The sequence below is a fragment of the Ursus maritimus genome, unplaced genomic scaffold, assembly GCF_017311325.1.
Source record: "Ursus maritimus isolate PB19 unplaced genomic scaffold, ASM1731132v1 scaffold_35, whole genome shotgun sequence".
Lineage (NCBI taxonomy): Eukaryota > Metazoa > Chordata > Mammalia > Carnivora > Ursidae > Ursus > Ursus maritimus.
The window spans coordinates 18,439,121-18,465,202 of NW_024426119.1; the positions used below are offsets into that span (position 1 = coordinate 18,439,121).

General features: G+C 38.5%; 1 protein-coding gene across 1 annotated transcript in view; it reads left to right on the forward strand.

Annotated features, from left to right (window-relative positions):
• PRTG (protogenin) overlaps positions 1–26,082 on the forward strand; it is a 119,666-nt gene that overhangs the window by 47,492 nt on the left and 46,092 nt on the right. Inside the window, exons 3-11 of the mRNA XM_040620419.1 lie at positions 12,104–12,248; positions 13,427–13,560; positions 15,502–15,639; positions 15,894–16,052; positions 16,656–16,815; positions 17,587–17,834; positions 19,892–20,056; positions 22,990–23,295; positions 24,030–24,218. Of these exons, the coding sequence (XP_040476353.1) occupies positions 12,104–12,248; positions 13,427–13,560; positions 15,502–15,639; positions 15,894–16,052; positions 16,656–16,815; positions 17,587–17,834; positions 19,892–20,056; positions 22,990–23,295; positions 24,030–24,218 (1,644 nt within the window). The remainder of the gene's footprint in view (positions 1–12,103; positions 12,249–13,426; positions 13,561–15,501; positions 15,640–15,893; positions 16,053–16,655; positions 16,816–17,586; positions 17,835–19,891; positions 20,057–22,989; positions 23,296–24,029; positions 24,219–26,082) is intronic.

Here is a 26,082-nt window from a genome sequence, read left to right on the forward strand (position 1 = left end):
AGCAAGGAGCCCAATGAGGGACTTTTTCCCAGGACCCTGGGATCATGACCTGACCTGAAGGCAGGCGCTTAACTGATTGAGCCACCCAGGAGTCCCTTCATAACCACATTTTTAAAAGATTTTATTTATTTTTTTTAAATAATCTCTACACTCAGTGGCTCAGATTTAACAATCCTCAGGTCAGTAGTTGCATGGTCTACTGACTGAGCAAGCCAGGCACCCTTACATAACCACTTATGTTTAAGAAGAGTAATTTGCTCAGGGTTATACTGTACGGAATGCTATAGCCAAAATTTACCATAATCTTCTCAGGGAGATAAGAGTCAGAGTTTTCTGTAGCAAATAGGATGGAGATGGTAATGTGGTTCATTGAATTCACTCTCAAGAAATCTTTATTGAGTACCTGTTGTATGCAGGGCACTGTTCTGGCTCCTGGAAGCATACAGACATATACAGTCAGAACGCAAGGAATTTATAATCTAGGATTCAAGTGGTTGGGGACCTGAATAAATTGGAAAGTTAGAAAATTCCTAAAACCAGTTATTAAGAAGAGAACTGTTGAACAGCAATGAGTGGCCCAGCTGACAGAAGGGGACTTGAAGAGCTTTGTGTCACTCTTTCCAGTCAGAGAACTTGAGTGTGGGGAGAGCCATGTCTGGCATTTGGCAGGACAGGGTTGATAAAATATCAAAGAAACAGGTAATTCTCAGGTGTTATTAAAGGTGTCTTTTAACATGGATACAGTAGAAATATACTGGAAAATAATCTAGTCTGGAAACCTTACAGGTGGGATCTATTTCTGAAAGTCCCTGCACTCCAGCCTTGTTATAAAGTTTCTAGCCTTTATTTTGTTTATATTTATTTTGACACATATTTTGGCTAAACACTTCCTTTGAAAAGCAGAGGTACAGCTCTTAGCTGCTGGTTGTCGGAGTTGCTGCAGTTTCAAGCAGGATACTAAATTGACTAGAAGTCAGGTAATAAACCATTTATAGAATAGCTATGTTATACTCGGTACAGCTGAATAAAGAGGTTGACACCCAAGACACAGAACGAATGCATCTGTCTTATATGTTACATTATTTCTATTAAGGAGGTGAATTTTTTTCTGTAAAATCATTTTTTAAAAAAGTACAAGTAGGGGGTGCCTGGGTGGCTCAGTCAGTTAAGCATCTGCCTTTGGCTCAGGTCGTGATCTCAGGGTCCTGGGATTGAGCCCCACGTTGTTTCTCCCTCTGCCCCTCCACCCACATGTGTTTGCTTGCTCTCTCTCAAATAAATAAAATCTTTTTTAAAAAAGGGTACAAGTAGTTTCTTGTGTAGACTTACAGATAGAATAAATTTTTAATTTCTGTTTGAAACTTGTACCTTGGTTGATTTTTACCTCAGTAGGTAAAGTATCAGGGTAACTGATGGCTAACTGATCAGGTTTTTACCACAGTAGGTAAAGCCTCGTTTACCCTGATGCTTTGATTAAATGATGGATTGGGTCTCTCGGTTTACTTCCTGTTCATTTGCAGGTCAGTCTTCAAGTTTGAAGACTCAAAGTGAAATGGACCGGATGAGGAAAGAAGTTACAACTGTGTTTCGATCAGTAACGTCTGGAACAGACAAATGCATGATTTGAAAGATCAGTGTCATAGAAATAAACTTTAAGCTGTATACACTCCATGATGGACTCTGAAACTGTACACATGGAGAGTCTGAGATAGAAATCTCCCTGTATTCTTTTTTTTTTTTTTAAAGGTTTTATTTATTTATTCGACAGAGATAGAGACAGCCAGCGAGAGAGGGAACACAAGCAGGGGGAGTGGGAGAGGAAGAAGCAGGCTCATAGTGGAAGAGCCTGATGTGGGGCTCGATCCCATAACGCCAGGATCACGCCCTGAGCCGAAGGCAGGCGCTTAACCGCTGTGCCACCCAGGCGCCCCTGTATTCTTGATGAGTTCACAGATTTCCTCAGGCTACTGATCGGTGACTTAGACCCATGGAAACAGCACAGGGGCACTGGAACGTGACCACTGGCCATGTTCCCCTGCCATTTAGGATTCCCCAAGGAGGGGTGTAGCAGTAGCAACTGGTGCGGTCCTTGACCATCTCAGGCCTCCAGAATCTTGGCTGATCCACAGCCTTAGGACCACAAACCCCGCATCAGGACTCCGACTGACTGAAGAATATTCTGTTTAGTGAAAGAATATTTTAAATTAGATTTTTAAAAGAAGTGGTATTTTTCTTAAACTAGGGAATAGTCTGTGAACTTATTTATGTTTTACTCCATCGTCTGTGAACTTATTTTAAATTATTGTATGGCTTTGTCATTTCAGACTGTGTTTCCATAATTTTTAGTTGGTTTTAAAATCAAAATGTATTAAAATTTTTTTTTTTTTATTCATTGCAACCTTTAAGGAACCTGAATAGCACATTAGTTCAGTATGGTAGTCCTGTATTTCCAGTGTAACAATATACATTTGTTGCTTTCTGATCAAGTAAAAGTTTGAAGAACATTTTCCTCTTAGCGTCTTTGATCCTTTTTTTTTCTTCCTGACTATAAATCATAGAAGCAAATGATTAAGTAGACAGGTGGAGAGGAGGAAGTCACAAATAAAATAGGCACTTACATTTATTGTGTTTGCAAGGTTGTTTTTGAGGATGGCGCATGTTTCTTGAGACCTTGTTTCTTACCTATTTTATAGAGCTCTGGCCTCTTAACAGCACTGCTTTAATGACTTCTTGTGGGGCTCTTGCTTTATGTTAGCACCGGCTGTGGAGGGAAGAAAGAGGTCAGGTTTCACAAGGAGGCTGTAGACTTGTAAAATCATACCGAATTGGCAGAAACAAAGTCCATGTCAAGGAGAGAGCCAAGATTTGCATAAGAATATAAGAGATGTTTTGCCATTTAATGCCCCCCTTAAAAAAGTCAAAATTACTCCTGAAACCAATATTGCACTGTATGTTAACTAAAATGTAAGTAAAATTTATAAAAAATAAAATAGAAAAACGTGAGAAAAAAAATCAAAGTAGAAAAATATTTGTCGGAAAACGAAGTTTAAGACTATCATGATAGAGACATGCGTATTTGCACGCTATTCTGAAGTTTCTAATTTTCATGTAAAATTCTATACAATTTGGTTTTTGTTGAAAAAGTAGCTATTGTTCAGATGTTCTTTTTCTTGTAATTCTCAGATTGAGGCTCTGGCTGGGGAGAGAATCAAGCATCCATAGCTCATAGGTGATGTCTACCCAAAGAATGAGAAGTTCAAAGTACTAAAAAGAAGGCAGATAAAATTAAAGGTGAGGGATTTTATGAGGTAGTGGGGCAACAGTAGAAAATTTATGCAATCTTTTCATTCCATGCCCCATGTAAACATATAAAATTTATTTTAAAATATTACTTTTTCTTAGTTATATGTATTGTAGGAAAAATATAAGTACAAAAAATTATACACAATTCTGCCACTAGAGATCTGAACTTAATTACCTATCTTCTTGTAATCCATCCCCTATTATTTCGTTATTTAAGTAGGGGATTTTATCCTCTCCAAATAATTTATATATGCACATGAAAAATGGGAGAATTATTTGTCGAACATATTTTATGGCTTAGTAGCAAAAAAGAATTTTAGATCTTAGAATACCTCTGCTTTTGTTAGGGCTTTAAAGTTTATTTTTGTTGCATAATGGTCACTAACATTCTTTGTTTGCCTTTCTGTAAGTCATAGTCCTGAAAGTAACAGCAGTGTATTCATAGCAGGACATCTTGTTACTGTTACCACCTCAAGCACCACGACCAGGGAGGGTTACTAGGTGCCCAGCAGTGCCTCCACACATACTCATGTTGCTCTGTGTGTATATACGTACACATATGTATATGTGTGTATCATTTAGTATTCTTATAATAGCCTTATAAAACATTATCCCCATTTTACTGAGGGATATGAGGGTTGAGGTTGAGTAACTTCTCAAGGGCACACAGCACCTGAACATGAGTCCAAAGCTGTGATTTTAACCCAGAGCCATAGATTTTAATATATCTGCATTTTTTTTTTTTAAGATTTTCTTTACTGGAGAGAAGGAGCACGCACAGCTGGTGGGGTAGGCAGTTGGAGAGGGAGAAGCAGACTGCCCAGTGAGCAGGGAGCCCCACACGGGGCTCTATCCCAGGACCCCAGGACCCCGACCCGAGCCGAAGGCAGACGCTTAAACGATGGAGCCACCCAGGCGCCCCTAAAATCTGCACTCTTAACTGCAAGGCTGTACTGCTATACTGCCCCCCTCTATCTGCCTAAGTCGTGTCCTGTAGTTTATTTGGATTTTATTCCTGATTTTCTTTAAACCAGCTAAGGCTAAGGTTTTGCCTTAGTCTTCTACTTTGGTTTCTAATACCTTGATTTCTATCATCAAGAAGTGAGAATAGGGGCACCTGGGTGGCTCAGTCGTTAAGTGTCTGCCTTCGGCTCAGGGCGTGATCCCGGCGTTCTGGGATCGAGCCCCACATCAGGCTTCGCTGCTGGGAGCATGCTTCTTTTTCTCCCACTCCCCCTGCTTGTGTTCCCTCTCTCGCTGGCTGTCTCTCTCTCTGTCAAATAAATAAATAAAATCTTAAAAAAAAAAAAAGTGAGAATAAGTTAAATGTGAAGAACAGTAAACTCTATGTTTCCCAACCTCATCCCAGCAGAGCCTCAGAAGTAAGAAATTCTTTTCTCTGCTTATTTTACATGTTATACATTGCTATTTTTGTAGGCTGCTATTCTATAAACTGAGGGATGTCTTCAAATCTTAATGACAGCCTGACATCTGGACCAGTTGAAAAATCAGGCTGGATAGATATTTGATGTTTGTATTATTAAGCCCTGGCCTTTTGTTTTATAAATTCTATAGTTTCCCAATCTTCCTTAATATGTCCGCTTTCTTCTCATTCTGAGGAAATGAGTCCGTAATGGTGATTCGCCAGTCTGTCTGAGCTCTTCTTTTGTGCTCCCTGTGTAGACACGATACTGTACCCCAGCCTTCCAGGTACATAGGCCAGAAACCTCAGCCGTTTGGATCCTTCCTCTTTTTCCCTTGAACACCTTGTGGCCAAATTGTGGTGTTTGGTGTACATCATCTCTTATATGTGCCCTCGCTTCCATTCCATAATCTCCTGCATCATTCGGACCCACAGTCGGTCTTTTGTCTACTGTTCTGAGAGCCTCTTAAATGGTCTCCCTACCTCTAAGGGCTCTCCAAGTATTTGGCTTTCTCATGATCAAATGTATGTGAGCTAAGGACTAGGTGAGTAATAATGTAGGAATAGCTAGCATTCCCATTAGGTAAACTATTTTTAAAGAGATTTTTATTTTAAAAATTTATTTATTTATTTATTGCAAGTGGGGGGGGGCAGAGGGGGAGAGAGAATCTGAAGCAGACTTCACGCAAAGTGTGGAGCTTGACATGGGGCTCAGTTCTGTGACCCAAGAGCAGGACCCGAGCCAGAATCAACAGTCAGACACTCAACTGACTGAGCCACCCAGACACCCCTCAAGTAGATTTTTTTAAAAAATATATTTGATTTCTAAAGAAATATTAGACTGAGATAGTATGATTCAGTTTGCATGCATTCCTGTCTCTCTTCTCTTCCATGGGTTCCTAGAGCTAGAGGTACTCCTGCTTGTGATGAGAGCCTTAGCTTCAGAATCCTCCTATGCAAGAGTTTAAAGGTGTTACTGTGTTTTGGAAATTTAGGATTTTAACACATGTTCTTATCCAGTTAGAAAGTCAATGCATATTAACTTACACCAAAGCAGAAGTGCTTAGATGTAGAACCAGTAATTTTTGTCTTCAATAAAAACCTTGCAGATCTCAAACTTTTACTCATGAGAGAATTCACATAGGGTGTCTGGAGATTGCCTGGATTTAGATCCCAGCCTCACTGCTTATTAGCTGCAGAACCTTAAGTAAGGTGCTTAACTTCCCTATGCCTCAGTTTCTTCAACTGAAATTGGAGTAATAATAGGTGTGGGGTTTAAATAAATGGGAATATATAATGCATTTAAAGTACTGCCTGGCAATAAAATATGTTAAGCTATTGTTATTTCTATCTGTTATGTGCTTTCCCAATACTTGGTATTTTTCCTTGAAAGCACTTATCGCAGTTTGAAGGTATATGCTTGCATAGTAATTTAGTCAAATGCCTTTCTGTATCATTAGACAAAGATCCCTGAGGGTAGCACCTCTGTTAGTTTTGTTCATTATTGGATCCTGGACACCTAGAATATACTAGACAATGAATATTTGTTGAATGAATGAATGAACTTAGAAGAGATTACTTTAGCCTAAAATTTTTCTAAAATAGGTATAATTGAAATCCTTTTCTGGACTGAGGAGATAGTTAATCTGACCCATAATATTTATGAATAATTGCATGACTCAAAGCGCACCAGCATGGGTAAACTACAAACTAAATGAATGGTGTGATTATACAGATAATGGGATTGATATTGCGTGACTTGTAGAAATTAAATGCTTTGTGTTATAGTAATAATGTGTATCTCTAATTGCAGAGATATTAAGTGTTTTTTAAATATAACTACTTAAGAGTGTCTGTTTAAATAGTGCTGCATGCTTACCCTATAAAGAGTTTGGTTTGGAGTAATTGATGTCAAACTACTTTTCCTTTTTGCAAAAAGGAGTCAGTAAATCTGTTTATTGAGAATGTACTCGGCCAAAGAAGAATTAAAAATATGTAGTTGGCATAAAGAAAGCTATTTGTTCCTTTTGATGTAGCAAGGATATATATGCATTCAGTTTTCCTAATAATTAGGCTAAGCAGTTTAAAGACTTAGGAGGGGTTACTAAGGCACAGTGCTTTTTGACATTTAAAATTAGAATCACATTTTTTGTGAGATTATTCCTTTTTTGGTTTTAGCAGTAATGGGTTGACCTGTGGAAGCCTTTGAATTGATAGATGGAGGCCGCTTCTGAGCCCAGTGCAGCCATATCAAATATTTGTGTAGGAATACTTTTTGAAGCAGGCAAGAGGAAAAATGGGAGTAAGAAGACCAGATAAGGGACTTTTATAGTGGTTCCAGGAGAGACGTTGGGAGAGGAGCACAGCAGTGGATCTGACGTGTTTAGGAGTTGAGGTCAGTGGGAACAAGTGAATGAGCGTGCGGAAGAAGGAGTTAATGGTGTCTAGCTCAGGTGAGTATCTGGATAGTCGTGTGACAAACTTAAGTAGAGACACAGGCCGGAGGAAATCAGATAATTTCATTTTGGACCTGATGAGTTGGAAGTACCTTTTATGAATTCCAGGTGAAGATGTCCAGTAGCAATTGGAGCCCTGAGTGTGAAGTTCTGAGGTTGGTGATCTAAGCTGGAGATGTATTTTGGGAAATCAGCAGCAAGAGAGGGATGTCATTGAAAACTGAATGTGGATGAGTTCACCCAAAGAGAATCTGGAGAGAGAAAAGAACAGAGAATCTCTGGAAGGAAGGGCAGAAGGGGAAGGAACACCCCTGAAAAGGGAGACTGGAAGGAGGAACCAGAGAAATAGATATGAAAGTGTGTAAGAAATAAGAGTGTGCAGTGTCATTAACACTGTTTCAATAAAATAATAGGGGAAGAAGGCCAATGAGATGTTTGAGGTATAAAGTCAGAGAGGAAGACGGGGAAGGAACTGGAATCATCTACTCTTTAGAAAAGTTTTAATGCCATGGGGAAGAGAGAGGGTAGATCGCTGCTAGAGCGTTACATGCCGTAAAGAGAGGTCTAGAGTTTTGTTCTTTTTGTGTTTTGATATTTGGAGAAACTTAATCACTCTTATAGGCCCAGTGAATGATCCAGGAAAAGAATTTGAATATGCAGGAGAGACAGACAGACAAAAGGCAGATACATCAGGTTCCCAGAGGTGAGGGAAGAGAATGGGGTTGGTACGCAGATGGGGGAGTTATGGTCAGACGGACAGCAACTTATTTTTGTTGAATCATGAATGCCTCTTTTTTCTTTAGTCTCAGAGGTACTGATGAGAGTCCCAAGGGGTATCTGGCTTAGTTGTCATCTTTTTTTTTTTTTTTAATATTTTATTTATTTGTTTGGCAGAGAAAGAGAGCACAAGCAGGGGGAGCAGCAGGCAGAGGGAGAGGGAGAAGCAGGCTCCCCCACTGCACAGAGTGTGAGGATGTGAGGCTTGATGCCAGGACCCTGGGATCATGACTGAGCTGAAGGCAGACGTCCAACTGACTGAGCCACCCAGGCATCCCTGGCTTGGTCTTCTTTAGGAAAAATTGTTTTGCCAGCAGGTTGAATTTTCAAAGAAGACCAGAAAGTGAGAAATGTTAAATATAAAGGTGTTTAGGGGCTTAAAAAAAATCTTTATACTTACTTGAGACCTTGCTGAGAACCAGAGTGAGGTCAAGAAATACCCTTACTTGGATCTCATCATGTGGCTCAGTTGGTTAAGTGTCTGCCTTCAGTGGGTCATGATCCCAGACCCTGGCATGAAGCCCTGCATCGGGCTCCCAGCTCAGCGGGGAGTCTGCTTCTCCCTCTCCCTCTGCCTACTGCTCTCCCTGCTTGTGCGCGCTCATTCTCACTCTCTCTGTTAAATAAATAAATAAAATCTTAAAAGAAAATACCCTTACTTGATGGATGTGTTAACTAACTAACCTTATTGTGGTAATCATTTCCCAGTATATACATGTATCAAATAATCCCATTATACACAATGATGTTATAGGTCATTCTCAACCCAACAAACCTGCCGAGGGAAGAAAGAAACTAGTGATTGCCTAGAGCTGGAGTTGGGGAGGGGATGGATAGATTACGTAGTGATAATCCGAAGATACGGAGTTTCTTCTTAGAATGATGAAAATAGTCTAAAATTGATTATGAGGATGGTTGCAGACTCTGAATATACTAAAAACCATTGAATTGTACTCTTTGAATGAGTGACTTGTATAGTATGTAAATTACATGTTATGTGATTATATCTCAAAAGTTGTTTCTTTCCTCTTTCCCCAAAAGAAATACCCTTACTGAGTCAGAGGATGCATCCATCTACATTTTATTTCTTGGAATTTTCTGACTCCAAAGTTCTAGCACATTTGACCTAAAGTACAAAGTTAGTTCAGTTTTCATAAAAAAAAATCCTAAGGGTTTCATAGACTTATGGATCTGGAAGGCAAGCAGGAAGCTGCTCAAAAAAAAAAAAAAAGGTTCAGAGAGATCATATTGTTTGATTGGTTAGACGAGATTTAGGGTAGGAAACAATGCTCAGGTGCCTTAGTGGTTGGAGGGAAATTACTTAAGGCGGAAGTGATTATCTTTATTCTCAATAATCACAACAGTTATTTAAAAAGTCTTCTATAAAAAGCCCTCACTTATTTTTTTTAAATCTTCATAAAAATCCTTTAATAGTCGGGGATCAGATTTTTGTCTCTAAAGATAAATGCCACTAAAATATTGGGGACCATTTGGAATTATAGCAAACAGAAAAACAATAAAAAGCATTATTCTCTTCTCAAGATGAGAAATATTTGTATTTGTGCCTGGGGAACTCCCTGTATTTCTAGTTACTGTGTTTAAAGACCTAATATAATTAGAGAAAAAATATGTAAGTTCAGTTCAACAAGTATTTTAGTGCCAATTCTGCCATTCACTGTCTTAAGGGATCTTGCAAAGACTACGACCCATTACTAGCCCTCAGGGAGCTCATAGTGTGGAGTGGGAGAAAAATGTGAAGACGTGGTTGTGATACTGTGGGATAAAAGTGTCAGTGGAGGTCTGTAGCATACAGAAGTTGCAGAGAAAAGGATCAGGAACAACTTCCCAAAGGAAGGGACAAGCAAACTAGGTGCTAAACAATGATAGGATTTTCACCAGGTGGTCGGAGGGACCCAGGATATTTGAGCAACAAGGATATGCTCATATAGTGCTTAGGGGTATGAAATATCATGGTATATTCAGAGAATTACAGGTAGTTCAGTGTTCATGGGACATAACTGTAAGTGACTGAGGCAGGAGAGTTTGCAGGGGCTTTTTTTGTAGGAGAGATCTCACCTAAGAGGTGCCTACAGGACTTCAGGCAGGAGATGATAGGGGCCTGGATGGAAGAGAGGACTATTAGGGATGGAGGGAAGTCAGAGAGAGAGAGGAGGTAAAACACACTGAATCAGGTGCTTGATATGTTTTGGGGTAAAGAAGTCAGATAGGGCTGAAGGAACAACTGCTTTATGAAGAAAAATTAAACTATATTTAAGATATTTCATTCTAGAGTGGTAAAGCCTGGAGAATAAGATAAATCTCCCACTTTGAAATCTGTAAATTGAATATAGTCTGGATTAGGAATGACAACCAGAACTAAAATTCACCCCTTCATACACGAACAAGGTAAATATGAGATCAATAAGAGAAATTAATGCTCCATAAATCAGGCATATCTCCTTCTGCATTAAGTCTGTTGCAGTATCGTCTGCCACACCGTACACTCGAGAAACAGAGTGAAAAAGGCAGATGATGGTGATCATGAAAATGGTTTTGACTTTATTATCTGCTCACCATAGCGGCTTGAGAACTACTGTTCTTGAGGAAGCAGGATTTTTTTGTTACGTACACATATAAGGTATTACTCTACCCCCATCTGCTTTTTGGAAGTAGAAGCTTCTGAGTGTTTTCACCATTATTCACCGGCTGTGTCCTGTACCTCTAAAGTCTTGTGATCCGTTTTCAGATCGATGGAACGAAGTCTAAGGGAGAATTTGTAGCCTTCTGTCATTTTTTACCCTTCTTGGTCTAGTGAAAAATACGTAAGTCATATAGGCCTTATTCCCTCTGCTTTTCTTCATGACTTCTCACTTTGTCGATAAACTGGAAATGCATGCATATATACATATATATAGAACTGGGGTCTGCAGAGGGGGAGTAAGACCATCACTGGGGCCCTTTCTTTATATCCTGAAAAACAGTAGAGGGAAAGAAAACCACAGTGTTACCTGGAAGCTGGACTCTATCAAAATGTAAAAGCACGGACACCAGTGACTAGCTCCTGGAGGCCTGCCTAGAATGAGAAAGAATTATCTCTAGAAATATCAACACTTCAAGACTTATCTCCACTTTGGAAATACATGAGACTAAAAATAGTCTCTTGAGTCTCTCTACCTTTTATTCATCAGGCACGCTCACACCATTTGTCTTCTTTCTCTCCTTTCTCATTCAGCTCCATCAATACCAACCTCACTTGATTCCAAACACAGAGGGACGTGTCTGTGTCCAGTGAGAACCATGTCTTTGTTTCCATTGAGATATCTGTAGAATCTCACCATTCTCACTGCCACCACCCAGTTCTGTCATTCCTATTTAAACCGCCTGTTGGTCTTTTGACTTGAGGCTCTCCTTTTTTCACTCTATCCTGTGTATCCATGCCTGATTGATTTCTCCCAAACACGGCTATTATCAGGACTGCAGTTGTCCTTTGCTCAAAAATTTTCAATGATGTCTTAATTTGTGTCATGGTACAAATCTGCTTTCTCACTACTCTCCTCCCACTTTTCCATGATCCCTTATCTGAACTATTCTGCAACAGTTAATCCTGGCTGTTTCCTTACAATCCTGTGAACAGAAGCTACACATTTCTTCTGTGCTTGCTTGCTTCCTTTTACCAGGGATGTCTTCTTTTCCCACCTTCCATCTAAACCCAACTGAGTCTTCAAAACTTAATTCAAAACCAATCCCTGTAAAGGCTTTTACAAACTGTCTAATCTGTCTTTCTTGACTTCCATATTTGAAGTTTGTGCTACAAAAATGGTATGTGATTAAGTATCATTATTAATTGTTTATTTTTGTTTCAATTGTGTTAATTTTTTTCCCCTCCAAATAGGTTGTAAGTTTCTTGAGAGCTTATTTATAATTTCATCCTGGGAGAGACCAGATTCCCTGAGCTAGACAACTGTCAGTGGTTTTTCCACAATTATTGCCTAAATTATCTCTGTGCTGGTTAAATTGGGTCGGTCTTATGTCTGGGCAGGAGTTCAAGTGTGATAAGTAATATCTAGCATAATGTTATTTCCAAGTACAGTGCAGTATAATAGTACCCGTCCTTATTCTAAATTTGTCAAACTTTATCTTATAGCTATTTCTGCATTTGAGATTCAGCCAGTTTCTACTGAGGTCCAAGAAGGTGGAGTTGCTAGATTTGCATGCAAGATTTCCTCAAAGCCTCCTGCAGTCATAACATGGGAGTTAAATCGGACGACTCTACCTGTAACTATGGACAGGTAAATGCAGCCTTTGTCTTTGGGGATGATGCAGGTGTAATGAAAGTGTCATGAGACTTACAGGGGTAAAGACCATTATGGAGCTTATTTTCATTTACAGTAGCATTTACCAACCTCTTAAAGACATTTCAAACTTAGGGAAAGAATTAGATCATCAGTCTCTGGCACATAGGGAATAATTTCTGATTTTTGGCCTAGATCATAATTCAAATAACATCTTTTCCAACCATAGGACCACCTGAGCACCTGCTTTGCAGCCCAAGGATTTAGGAAACCAAATTAGACTTTCAGTGCTGGCAATAGCAGTTCTACTGTAGGGGTCTCCCATATACACTGGTAGCTGCCCACTTCTGTCTCTGCCTCCCACTTCCAATCTCCTCTCGGCTACACACACACACGCGCACACACTCGCACACGCGCGCACATACCTAGTGCCCTGCAGGTGGTTGAAATTTAAGGATCAAGAACTTACTAGCGACTTCATAAAGTTTGATTCCTATCCTAATGAGTAACAGTATTCCAAAGTAGGTAAAAATCATTTGCTAAAATCTCAGGATACTGAGGGTGGAAGAAGTTATTCAAGAAAGTGTTTTTTGTTTTTTTTTTAAACTTAGATTCAGGTGCATCTTGGAGAATACATCTATATTAATAGACAAGAAATCAGGATTTGAAAAATCATGCTAGGTTCTAGACCACCAGTTACATAAGCCATAATGTCCGATGTGACTTTGTATAAAATTAGACTGGTCGATTTCACAAAGCACACACCGCAGAGCAATGTTTTGGAGAGCTGTAGAGACCCAAATAAAAACAATTGAATCAAGCTAATATTTTAAATGGTCTTTAAAATACTGCATCATCTTGGGGCGCCTGGGTGGCACAGTGGTTAAGCGTTTGCCTTCGGCTCAGGGCGTGATCCTGGAGTTATGGGATCGAGCCCCACATCAGGCTCCTCAGCTATGAGCCTGCTTCTTCCTCTCCCACTCCCCCTGCTGTGTTCCCTCTCTCGCTGGCTGTCTCTATCTCTGTCGAATAAATAAATAAAATCTTTAAAAAAAATAAAATAAAATACCGCATCATCTGGCACTTTGAAAAGGTTGAATATATTAATCCTAGAATACATGTGGAAATAAAATACGAAGTCTTCTACAAAGAATTTAATCATCTTCTCGCAGCAGGATAACTGCCCTACCAACAGGAGTGTTGCAGATCTATGATGTTGGCCAAAGGGATGCTGGAAATTACCGTTGTGTTGCCTCTACTGTAGCCCACAGACGTAAAAGTATGGAAGCCTCTCTAACAGTAATTCCAGGTACCACACAGAAGTGATTTCAGCTTTTCCTGGCCTAGCTGTTAATTTTTCTTCTGTGGCTGTAATAGTATGCCATAGAACAGTACTTTCATTTCATTTAGGTTGTCGTAATCTAGTTGGAAATGGTCATCTTTATCCATATTAGGCACCTCTTCTTTCACAGGCCAGCTTTTTTTATGTTATGTCAACATCTTAAAGAAAGAATGAATATTTGTTTTGTAAATAGTTCCCTTTTGTTTTTGTTTTTTTTAGTTTTTTTAGATTTTTATTTATTTATTTGAGAGAGAGAGAGAGAGTGTGCCCAAGCAGGGCGAGGGGTAGAGGGAGAAGCAGGCTTCCCTCTGAGCAGGGAACAGCCTGATGGGGACTCGATCCCGGGACCCTGGGATCATGATCTGAGCCGAAGGCAGACGCTTAACGACTGAGCCACTTAGGTGTCTCTCACTTTTGTTTTTAAAATATAAAATGAAGGGGTGCCTGGGTGGCGCAGTCGTGGCTCAGTTGTTAAGCGTCTGCCTTCGGCTCAGGGCGTGATCCTGGCGTTGTGGGATCGAGCCCCACATTAGGCTCCTCCGCTGGGAGCCTGCTTCTTCCTCTCCCACTCCCCCTGCTTGTGTTCCCTCTCTCGCTGGCTGTCTCTCTCTCTGTCAAATAAATAAATAAAAATCTTTAAAAAAAATATAAAAAATACAATAAAAAATAAAATATAAAATGCAAAAAGAGAGAAACAATTACCCATTTCCACCAAAATTGTCCATTGTCAGTAGAGATATATTTGTTTCCAGTTTGGTATTTTTTTGTTTGTTGTTTGAAGAAAAATTATAATTTTCATTTGTAAAAATGATACATGCTTATTATGAAGAGTAATGTCTATGAAAATATAAAAATAAAAATTTTTACATTAAACAATGTAAAAAAGTACAGATAGAAGTTTAAAAATATCCCCAATTCTAATACCTAGAAATTATCATTGTTAACATTAAAGGAACATAATTTTCTATATTTTGCCATACAGGAATATTGTTAGAAGGGAAACTAGCTAAAGAGATGAATATGAAGAAAGAAATATATATCTTATTAAAATGGAATTACACATAGATACTAGTTTTTATTTTTAAATAATTTAAATTTACTTGAATATAGTGGAGGAAAATCTGGACTATCACTAAACATTCATATTTTTTATTTCTCACAAGATTCCTAAAAGATCGTTGAAGTTCAAAAAAAATCTCTTTGGAAAACACCGAGAAACTGAAATTACTTTTTTAATCTATGTTTTAATATCAGGTAGTATCTGTTAGCTTCCTAGTTTGAAAGATTAAAGACAAAAGCACTCCCACACTTTTCTTCTCCCCACTGTCACATAAATTCTTAACAAGATTAGCAAAAGGATTAAATGAATGTTTGAGCCTCAATTAAAAGTGAATGATATGGAAACAACCTAAATGTCCATCAACTGAAGAATGGACAGATAAAATGTGTTCTATCCATATAATTAAATTCTGTTATTATTGCTCAATAAAAAGAAATGAAATACTGGTACACGTTGCAACACAGATGAATCTTGAAAACATTATTCTAAGTGAAAAGAAGGCAGTTACAAAAAGACCATATAATATATGGTTCCTTTGTTATGAAATGTCTAGAATAGGAAATCTGGGGAGACAGAAAGATTAGTGGTTGCCAGGCTGTGGGGAGAGGAGATTGCTAATGGGTGTGGTGTTTCTTTTTGGGGTTCTAAAATTGATTATGGTAATAGTTGCACAACTCTGAAAATACTAAAAATCACTGAATTCCTTAAAATGGTGAATTATATATTATATGCGTTATATCTCAATAAAGTTATTTTTTAAGTGAGAAACTTAAGGATATTTTAACTTGTTTCACTTCCTATATCTTATTTGTGATTTATTTTCATATTGTGCCTTTTCCTCCTCAAAGCTAAAGAGTCTCATTCCTTCTACACACCAACCATTATAGCAGGCCCACAGAACATAACAACGTCTCTTCATCAGACCGTTGTTTTGGAATGCGTGGCCACGGGAAATCCCAAACCAATCATTTCTTGGAGCCGCCTTGGTAAGTTTTCTCAGGGAAAAAAGTCTTTAAACTTTGTGCCTTCTAATGAGACTGATAAAATGTTTATTTTATATACAAAACACATGTTTGTCATGTAAGTGGCTTTTTAACTTTTTTGGCATTTCAGTGTGTAGAGAAAAAGGTTTTGTATAGCGAATTTTGAACTTTTTATGATACGATTAGATAGTGATCTTTTGACATGATTTTAGATCTTATGTTACATTATTTTGACTGAAGTTTTCTCTTGGAAATAGATCACAAGTCCATTGATGTCTTTAATACTCGGGTACTTGGAAATGGTAATCTCATGATATCCGATGTCAAGCTGCAACACGCTGGAGTGTATGTTTGCCGGGCCACAACCCCAGGCACGCGCAACTTTACAGTTGCCATGGCAACCATAACTGTCTTAGGTATGTTTTATTTCATTCTGCATTCAGGAGAATCTTGTATTTTAACATTTGTTTTATCTCATTCATCACTTCTACCTTTCTTGAGTTTTGTAGTATTGATATGAAATACTGTAATCCAACAATGAATTTTAGGAGAAAATTAAGTCTCTGGGTTAAAATTTAACTGTCATGCTGAAGTCACCATCCCGTTTGCCTGCATACCATTGTGTTCCTTCTTATTTAAACATCCCTTTTAAGTCTTTGTTACCCAGCCACAAATCACATATCCACTCACCAATCTAAAATTTTAATCTGTTGGTTGTATGCACTCATGAGTGGCTATATATTATTGGGCTTAGTTAAGCAGGATTATAGTATACATATTTTTAGTGTGTTGACACAGAGGGTCTCATAGGGAAAACCTTGGGGGAGTGGACATCTAAATGAGCAGTGCTGAGAAAAGGCATCTGGATAATTATATGTAGAGTGTAGATTAGAGGCTCAGAATGTTAACTATGTTCAAGGATGGGACTTGAGTCATTTGCCATACTCTTTCTTGACTCTTTGTATCATTCCTGTTGGGGACAAGGAAATTTTTTTCTTTTCTTTTTTCTTTAAAAATAGCTCCTCCTTCATTTGTTGAATGGCCAGAAAGTTTAACAAGGCCTCGAGCTGGCACTGCTCGATTTGTATGTCAAGCAGAAGGAATCCCCTCACCCAAAATGTCATGGTTGAAAAACGGGAGGAAGATACATTCAAATGGGAGAATTAAAATGTACAACAGGTGGGCTATGTCACTTTGCTACTATTTTAGATAAGATATAATAGCTTTAGTAATTGTTATGTGAACTGGTTATAATATCAAATATCTAAATTATCTTGGTATTTTAAACTAAAATAAATAAGAAATTAAGATTATAACATCAGCATGCCATAGATAGTTTTGTATTTTATATGTGGATCATGGAAGTGGTAGATTATAATGAAATAAATGTTGGACAGTCCCCCCTAGACCTGGGTTCTAGTCCTGATAAGCTAATAGCTAAGTTCTTAGCAAGCATATTAACCCTTTGGGGTCTCAGTTCCTTCTTCCATAAAAAGAGAAAATTAGAAGGAAATATTCAAATCTCAAGGAATTTTTCCACAAGTCCAACTTAATGATTTTAAGAACTCATTTTTATTAGTATAAATATGAATTTTCTTATAACATTGCCATATGTTTAACAAAACGTTAAAATTTTTGGTGGATCTGAATTTATGTAACATTGCAATATTATATAAATTAGAAGCTATTACAGAGTAATATACTTTCTTATAAAAGCCAAATTTTCAAAAAGAGATTAGTCTCTCACCTAAAGCAAACAGGGTTTGGATATCACTATTACTTAATTAAACTCAGAAAATAAGAGTAATTTTAAGCAACTCATAGATATTTCAGTACGGTTGACTACACAGTTTTTTGTCACTTTAAATGAGAGTGAACTTAGCAGTAGTTTAACTTTATTTTTACATCATTCTTAGGATTTTTCATGAAAATATTTTTTTCTTTCCTCAGTAAATTGGTAATTAACCAGATTATTCCTGAAGATGATGCTATTTATCAATGCATGGCTGAGAACAGCCAAGGATCTATTTTATCTAGAGCCAGACTGACTGTAGTAATGTCAGAAGACAGACCCAGTGCTCCCTACAATGTGCATGCAGAAACCATGTCAAGTTCAGCGATCCTTTTAGCTTGGGAGAGGCCACTTTATAATTCAGACAAAGTCATCGCTTATTCTGTGCACTACATGAAAGCAGAAGGTAAGCAGTTTGAGGAGTATTTTATTTTTAACTGCTACTTGCTGTCAGTAATTTCAGTATGAATGACATCTTACATAGCCAGAAAATATTTTTGAGGCTTTATGGCATTTATCTCTTTTAATAAAATAATCTGTCACCTGCATATCGGTTTTTGCTAAATGTTTTTATTATTGTATACTTTCTATATATAAGTATAGTGTAAGATTTTTATGTTTAGAAATAAGTACCATCTCTGCCGGCTAAAAATTACAGAATGGTGGAGTAATGAATTTCATTCCAGCCAAGATGTAAATCCTTTAGCTAAGACTTAATATACCAATTTAAGTATGCAGTTACATAGGAACAATGGTGTAATTGGTTCATAAAATAATATGGTGAATTATGGTCACTATAGCATGTTATTTTCAAGGGGGGAAGTAAACATCAGATCCCCTTCAGTTGATTTTATATGTTTTGAATGTTTCCTGAAAACATTTAGAACTCTGAATATTGAACAGGATTCTCTTTGTCGATATGTCATTTTTTACATAAAAGTAGAAATGAAATCTGTCTTGAAATTTTTATTCAGAACTATTAATTCCATTTTTTGCAATCTTTTTTGCCCTAGTATTTTCTTTTGGGGAAAAAAAATAGAGGGGAAGGAAAAGCTACTTAGAAATCCTAGAGATTTCTCTACTGATCTCTCACAGAAACCACAGAAGTTTCCAAATTTTAGTTGTGCGCATGGTCTAGATTTTATGCAGTAGACATTAAAACAAATCCCAGCACCCAAAAAATGATGGTATGATAAAATTGTCCATAGAAACAGGTGGTTTGTTGTTGTTTGTTTTTTTGTCCTTTGAAGTAGTATTTTGAAAAGGAATATTTTGAATTTAAATCAGGGGTTGTGTTAGCAAGAAGAATGAAAGTCTAACTGAGCATGTTGGAGTATGTTAATTCCCTTCTTAGTGATTTAGGAGCGTAAAAGGAATGCTGGTTTTGGTGGAGACCACTCTTGTTCCCTATTGTGGTTGTTTCATTAGAGCCTCCACATGCGGCTCAGTGGTCTATTCAAGGACAGAACAAGGCTTTTTAATTCGAACTCAAGGACCTTGTTTGGTAGGTCAGAAATCGTACTGTGCAGTTCCTAATTAACGAGCCATTAGCCAGTCTGTTGTGAAATGGCTGTAATCTTGTCTAATTAAAATGCTATCAAGTTAATTCAGAAATGTGGGAAAACTTAATAGTGGAATTTGCCTTCTGTTTTGTTTATAAATCCAGTGCGGGGGAGAAGGGCCTTGGTCCTCAGAGCGTTTTGATGAAGTTGACGTGCGTTTACCGCGCATTGTTCGCAAAGCACGGGAGCTGCCTGTGTGCTGCTTTCACGTTACAGATTTGCGCTGTTGGAATTAAATCCCACAAAGACAAAGTCTCTTCTATACCTTGCCATGCATATTTTATTAAGAATTGCTGAGACATTTTTTTTTTCCTCTTTGGGGGGAAAAAAGTTCATTGTGGAACAAAGTGTTTTGAAGCACGTTCTCTGCCTCCCAGTTCTTTTGCTTTCAGTATAAATAAAAAGAACGACTTGTGTCAGTCAAATTTAATAGACTCTCCAGGGCCAAAATGAGATCTTTTGCAGGACAACTTTTGGTTTGTTTTGTTTTTATAAAGCATAGAGCCATTGCATTCCCTACTGTCTCTCCATTTATGTTTAAAAGGAAAAAGAAGCCATGAGTTTAAGCAAGTAAAGCATACACTGTTACGAACTACAGCGTTCTGTAGCGTTAAGCTCTGTTGTGTTACTGCTGTACATTGTCTGTGCTGTGGGTTTTGACTGGCTACCAACACAAATTTAGAAGAGGTTAATTATTTTCAGTTTGATTTATTAGGGAAGAATTCAAACTACTGATTTATAGCAAGACATAGATACTTTCAGAAGTCACCTTTTTTCTGAAAGAGTCACAAAAGATAATAGAGATTAGGTGGGAAGGTCAGTGTGTCACAGTAAGGGAAATTGGTCTTGTTCATTTTATTTTGAATATTCCTAGTTTCTAAACATGGATTCTTTAATCTAGGTTTAAATAATGAAGAGTATCAAGTAGTCATCGGAAATGATACAACTCATTATATTATTGATGACTTAGAACCTGCCAGCAATTATACTTTCTACATTGTGGCATATATGCCGATGGGAGCCAGCCAGATGTCTGACCATGTGACACAGAACACTTTAGAGGATGGTAAGAAAACACAGTCCGCGTCATTATTTAAGTGTGAACATTAATATGTTTAATCCATTTCAATGAATAAATGTGTTTTAAATTAGGAAAAATACCCTCTTTTTGGCTAAAAAGATAAAACAGGTGCAGTAACCAGTTGGCTAGTTTGCCATTTCAAATTTGACCCTCACTTTTTGACAATAACATGATAAGGATAAAGAGTTTTTATAACTTATAATGTGTACCATAAATTTTAATAATAAAATTCTTATATTGTGTTTTTCAAGTTTCCTAGTTTAAATTGTAAATACATTGACTTTTTAAAAATATTTTTCCGACATTGCAAGTTTTCTTTGAGTGGAACAAAATGTGAAATTTTCTAAGCATGAGTAAATATAATGAGTAAATATATAATGAACAGAGGTCAGAGTTCTTGGACCTCTGAAACTGGGAGTTTTTGAAATTTAGCAAACTGTCAGTTAATAAATATTCTTAAAAAATCAGCAGTTAGTCTACTTTTAGGTATAATATGTTTATTCTGCTTAAGGAGGAAAGTAAGAGTTGTTCAGTTTGATAATGGACCCTGAGTTGGAAGCTGAGTTGTAGTCCTTTGAGGGCAGGCCTCCATGTATTCTTATAATGGTGGAGAGCCCATCCATTAGGAAAGTCCTCAGACGGACTCTTCTCCTCTGATTCATCATCTCTCTCTCTCCAGGGGCTCTTTAGAATGCCCATTTTAGTACCCTTCACTGGGAAAAGGGAATGATTTAACATATGCTTAATTATACTATTCTTTGTTTTCTCATCCTCACAAAATGGTCCACCCTTAGTTTTCAAAACATCTTTTTTGAAGCATTTTTTTATTTATTTGAGAGCAAGAGAGACAGCATGAGCGGAGGGAGGGGCAGAGGGAGAGGGAGAAGCAGACTCCCTGCTGAGCAGGGAGTCAGACAGCGGGCTCCATCCCAGGACCCTGAGATCGTGACCTGAGCCGAAGACAGACTGTTAAATGACTGAGCCACCCAGATGCCCTTCAGAACATTTTTATGTAAATGATTTCCATATCATTTTCTTTGTTCATATGGTCCCAGATCTCTTACTTACATCTCTATTATGCCACTTACTTAGATGTTTATAAAATCAGAGTTTGACTAAATGAAAAAAAAATTACTGATCTGGATACTCAATTCCAAATTCAGTTTTCATTTAAGAGTCTGTTCTGTTTTAGGGGCACCTGGGTGGCTCAGTCGTTAAGCGTCTGCCTTCGGCTCAGGTCATGATCCCAAGGTCCTGGGATCAAGTCCTGCATCAGGCTCCTTGCTCAGGGGGAAGCCTGCTTCTCCCTCTCTGTTTCCCTCTGTCCCTCCCCCTGCTTGTGTGCTCACTCTCTCTCTCTCTCAAATAAATAAAATCTTAAAAAAAAAAAAAAGAGTCTGTTCCATTGTAGAGTGCATCACAGTATGTATGACCTCTCGAGTTCTCATCACATTGAACGAACTCTGACATGCATACGTAAGGTGAAACGCAGGCTGGGGGGAATGCTGTTTTGGAGTTTGTGGGGGGTTTTTTGGTGTATGAGGTGTATTCCTCCCTATCCTTAAAGAAAAGGAGTCTAACCATAGCAAGCAACTTGTTAAAGCTTGCCAATTCCAGTTGTGATCTCAAAGTTTTTTTCCTTTAAACCTTTTCTTACTCTAACTTTTTTACTTAAGTTTCATTTTATTTCCTGAATAACACAGACTTCTGACCCTGCTTTTCACATTTCTACACCAGTTTCTCCCCATTTCCTAAGCCCATACTTCTCAGACGGAGATGTGTGGGTGTCATAGGGCACAGCAGCGTGCAGCAGATACAACTAACACTTGTGGAAGGCTTGCCCCTGCCTGTTCTAAAAACCTTCTCTCCATTATCTCACTTAATCCCTACATAACCCTGTGATAGAAGAACTATTGTTATATAAGACATAGTAAAGGAGAGGGGATAAGAATGTGGGCTTTGTTCAGTCTGCCTCCATCTGCTTCTTCACTAACGACCTGTGTGACCTTGGGCAAGTGATTTGACCTCTTTGTACCTCAGTTTCCTCAACTATAAAGTAGAAGTGATCGTGGTACTTCCTTTGTTTTTTGTGAGAATTCATGAGTTTATACACATCAAGAACTCAGAAATGCTTACTTAATAAATTGATTTTTTTCTTTTCCACCTATTATTTCCTTCATGCAACAAATATTCATTGAGTACCTGCTGTGAGTTATTCAATATTTAGTAGTGAACAATAGAGAAAAAAATCGTCCCAGATTTCATGGAGTTTACTTCCTAGTGGGAGAGGGGGCGGAGGAACAATAAACAAGATAAACAGTCCATTATGTAATTATATGCTATGTGGGATATTGATAAGTATCTAGGAGAAGGGGAAAAAAGCAGGGAAAAGGAGTATGAAATGTCGGGAGGGTTTGAGACTTGAGACAGGGTCACCCAAGAAGGGCTCACTGAGTAGGTGACATTTGAATGAAACCTGAAGGAAGTGAAGGTGCGGGAGCTGGTGAGGCAGGTGACTGGGAGGGCGGGGATGCATGCTTGGCAGAGGAAACGAACATTGCTAACGGCTGGAGTGGAGGGAAAAAGTGGAAAGCAGTAGGAGGTTGGGGCATAGAATCCATAAGGAGCCAACCCTGTAAGTACATGGGGCTCTGTATGAAGTCACAGTGAAGACTTGGGCTTTTACTTTTAATGACACTTCGCTTCCTTTGGATCTCTGTGCTGGATCCTTCTTATTATTTTTCCTTCTTTTTTTCTGGTTTGTGATCTACTCGCCCGAAAACCTCTGCTAGGGCTGGAAGTATCTCTCCCTTATTATGTTGTGTGTTGGTCTTGAGAGAATTCAGTAAACACTGGTGTGCTCATTGACCGTTTTGATTCTAAATATTCATAAGCAACCTGTTTTCTTGTATGACTAGTTCCCCTGAGACCTCCTGAAATTAGTTTGACGAGTCGAAGTCCCACCGATATCCTCATCTCCTGGCTGCCGATCCCAGCCAAATACCGGCGGGGCCAGGTGGTCCTCTACCGCCTGTCCTTCCGCCTGAGTACTGAGAATTCCGTCCAAGTTCTAGAGCTCCCGGGGACCACGCACGAGTACCTTTTGGAGGGCCTGAAACCCGACAGTGTCTACCTGGTGCGGATCACTGCTGCCACCAGAGTGGGGCCAGGAGAGTCATCCGTGTGGACCTCACATAGGACACCCAAAGCTACAAGTGTGGAAGGTAAATTTCTCAACACTATCGAGGAAGAATAATTTTACTTTTTTAAAGTTTACTTTTATAAAATCTATGTTTAAATGGTGTTTTATGAATGAAACTATTCCATAGATCATGGACTTTACTGGAAAAAATTTTAAACTTCTTGTGGCATAGTCCCTTTTGACATAGAGCGAGCTCAATAGTGTGTAAGACTCTTGGTTATGCTGTGAGTTTGCTTAGCAAGTTCTTCATAGGTGGGTGAGTCCAAATCACACTGAATTACCAAAAGTTATATATTAATAAAGTCCTCATTAATATTATTGCCATATATTTTTAAATCATCAGTGAGTAGAAAGACAATAGACTAGGAAGTCCTAGATCCTCTTCTTTTAATAATATGAAATGTAACATGACTGGGGTTTTTGTTGTTTATTGATTAATAATAATGCCTGTTCTACACAGAGGAATATTGGATGGTCAAAATTGGAAGTACTCCTTGTCTCTTTGAAAAAAAATTAAAATATACAAATAAAGATGGTATCATGTTCTTATTTATATACCTTAGGGTTTTTTTTTTAGGTAGTATTTTATATTTTTAATTCTATCTCAAAGTTTAATATCATCGTGCAGTTTTGAAAGTTAAGTTAAAATGTAATTGCTTGGAATTGCACTTTTTTGCAGCCATTGGTTTAAAACTGGGTGTGTTTGTATGAATTATGGATTTTTTATGCATACATTTCTGTGGCGGATTTTTCTAGCCCCCAAGTCTCCAGAGTTACATTTGGAGCCTCTGAACTGTACCACCATTTCTGTGAAGTGGCAGCAAGATGCTGAGGACACAGCCACCATTCAGGGCTACAAGCTCTACTACAAAGAAGAAGGACAGCAGGAAAATGGACCCATTTTCTTAGATACCGGTGACCTTCTCTACACTCTCAGTGGCTTAGGTGAGTGAGCCTGCACTGCACTTTCCTTTTTTCCTTCCTCTCTGATCGGTTGGGAAAAGAGTTTTTGGATATAGGGCAGAAGACCTGACTTACTGACAACAAGAGAATTACCTTTAGGATATCACGTGTGTACCCTACTGCTTAAGTCCGTGCTGGTCTTCGACTCACCATCGTGAGCTCACTGACAAGGTGTCGGATCACTGTGGTATCTTTCTATCTTTCCCCCACCTCTGGGCATCTGCTTTTCTTTCTACAGTTCAGTTCTGGTAGAATGAGGTCTGACCAATTATTGTGATTATATAGTGTACGTAAAATAGCAATATCACCAAATGAGCAGAAAATAGACAACGATTCACTTAGAAATGGCCTGAGGGTACTATGTAGGTGCGTTTTTTCACATGTAAAGTATATTTAAATTACGTACAAAATAATGCTCTTACCGATGACCCGTGTCACTATACATATTTATTTTTCTAGCTTTAACACAGACACACCAGAGAAGAAGCACTCAGCCTTGTCTTTGGGTTTATCACAGTTCCGAAAGACACTGTTTTATTCTCCGTTCGTCCTGTCTTTGCTGAGGGAAGAATTTCATAATGTGACCATGTTTAATGGAAAGTGAGGAAACTTATGTCTACAATAAGTACAGGGGTATGAACAGACATATACTCAAGGGGTAAACTGCAAATTCAGTTATTCCTTAGTTATTTGTTAAAGCAGCAACTTTAAATATGATCCCCAACGAAATTCCTACTGAACTGTTACAGCATCCTCTGCGCAGACTGGAATTTCACAGTGCTCTCTGGCCTTCCCCACCACAGACTACCCTTTGGAGCGCAGAAGGGAAAGGGGCGCGGCGATCCCCCTGGGGATAGCTCCATTTGCTTTCTGGCCTCACGGCACAACCTGTGAAAACAGCAGTGGTCCTGAGGCCCTTCGCAGTGACAAGCAGTGGTGGGAGTCTGTTTTTAGAGGCTGGGACATAGGACCCCATCCTCTGGTTCTTTGCTGTAGTTTTCCAGATGGCATTTTGCTTCTAATCTTATTGTCTTGGATTTTAATTTAATCTACATTTGCTTAAATAAATTTCACTATTGATCCCTGTCACACAGTTTTATAAATGAAGAGGAGAAGTTACATATGTTCCAGGGTGACCTTCCTTAAAACCATTGATGCAGAGGTGATGTTAGCCCAGCCTGTCACCAAAATCTGGAGCGTTTATCTCTAGCCATGACTTCTCAGTATGCTCTCCCTTTCTGTGTTCGTATCATTTATTTAGAAGAGTTGTAGTAAGTTATCAAGTAAGAAACAGGATTTGGGACAATTGCTGATGAAAAATCACACATCAAATACAGTATTTCCAGTTTCTTCACTGTTAAGGAACTATAAGCAGAAGATACAAGAAATAAATTCATAGAGCACTCTTCTTGAACACATAGGTAGCTTATTTTAAACAAATGAATAATTTATTGGGAAGAACAGAATAATGCTCTGCTTGTGAAAAGTTTCGAGAAACATCTTATTAAAACTTTGTCCATTAAAAACAATGCTTTGGGGGGCCTGGGTGGCTCAGTCGTTAAGCGTCTGCCTTCAGCTCAGGTCATGATCCCAGGGTCCTGAGGTTGAGCCCCGCATCAGGCTCCCTCCTCAGTGGGAAGCCTGCTTCTCTCTCTCCTGCTCCCCTTGCTTGTGTTCCCTCTCTTGCTGTCTCTCTCTCTCTCTGTCAAATAAATAAATAAAATCTTTAAAAAAAATAACAAAAACAGTGCTTTAGGAGCGCCTGAGTGGTTCAGTTGGTTAAGCATCTGCCTTCGGCTCGGCTCATGAACCCTGGGTCCTGGGATCGAGCCCCGTATTAGGCTCC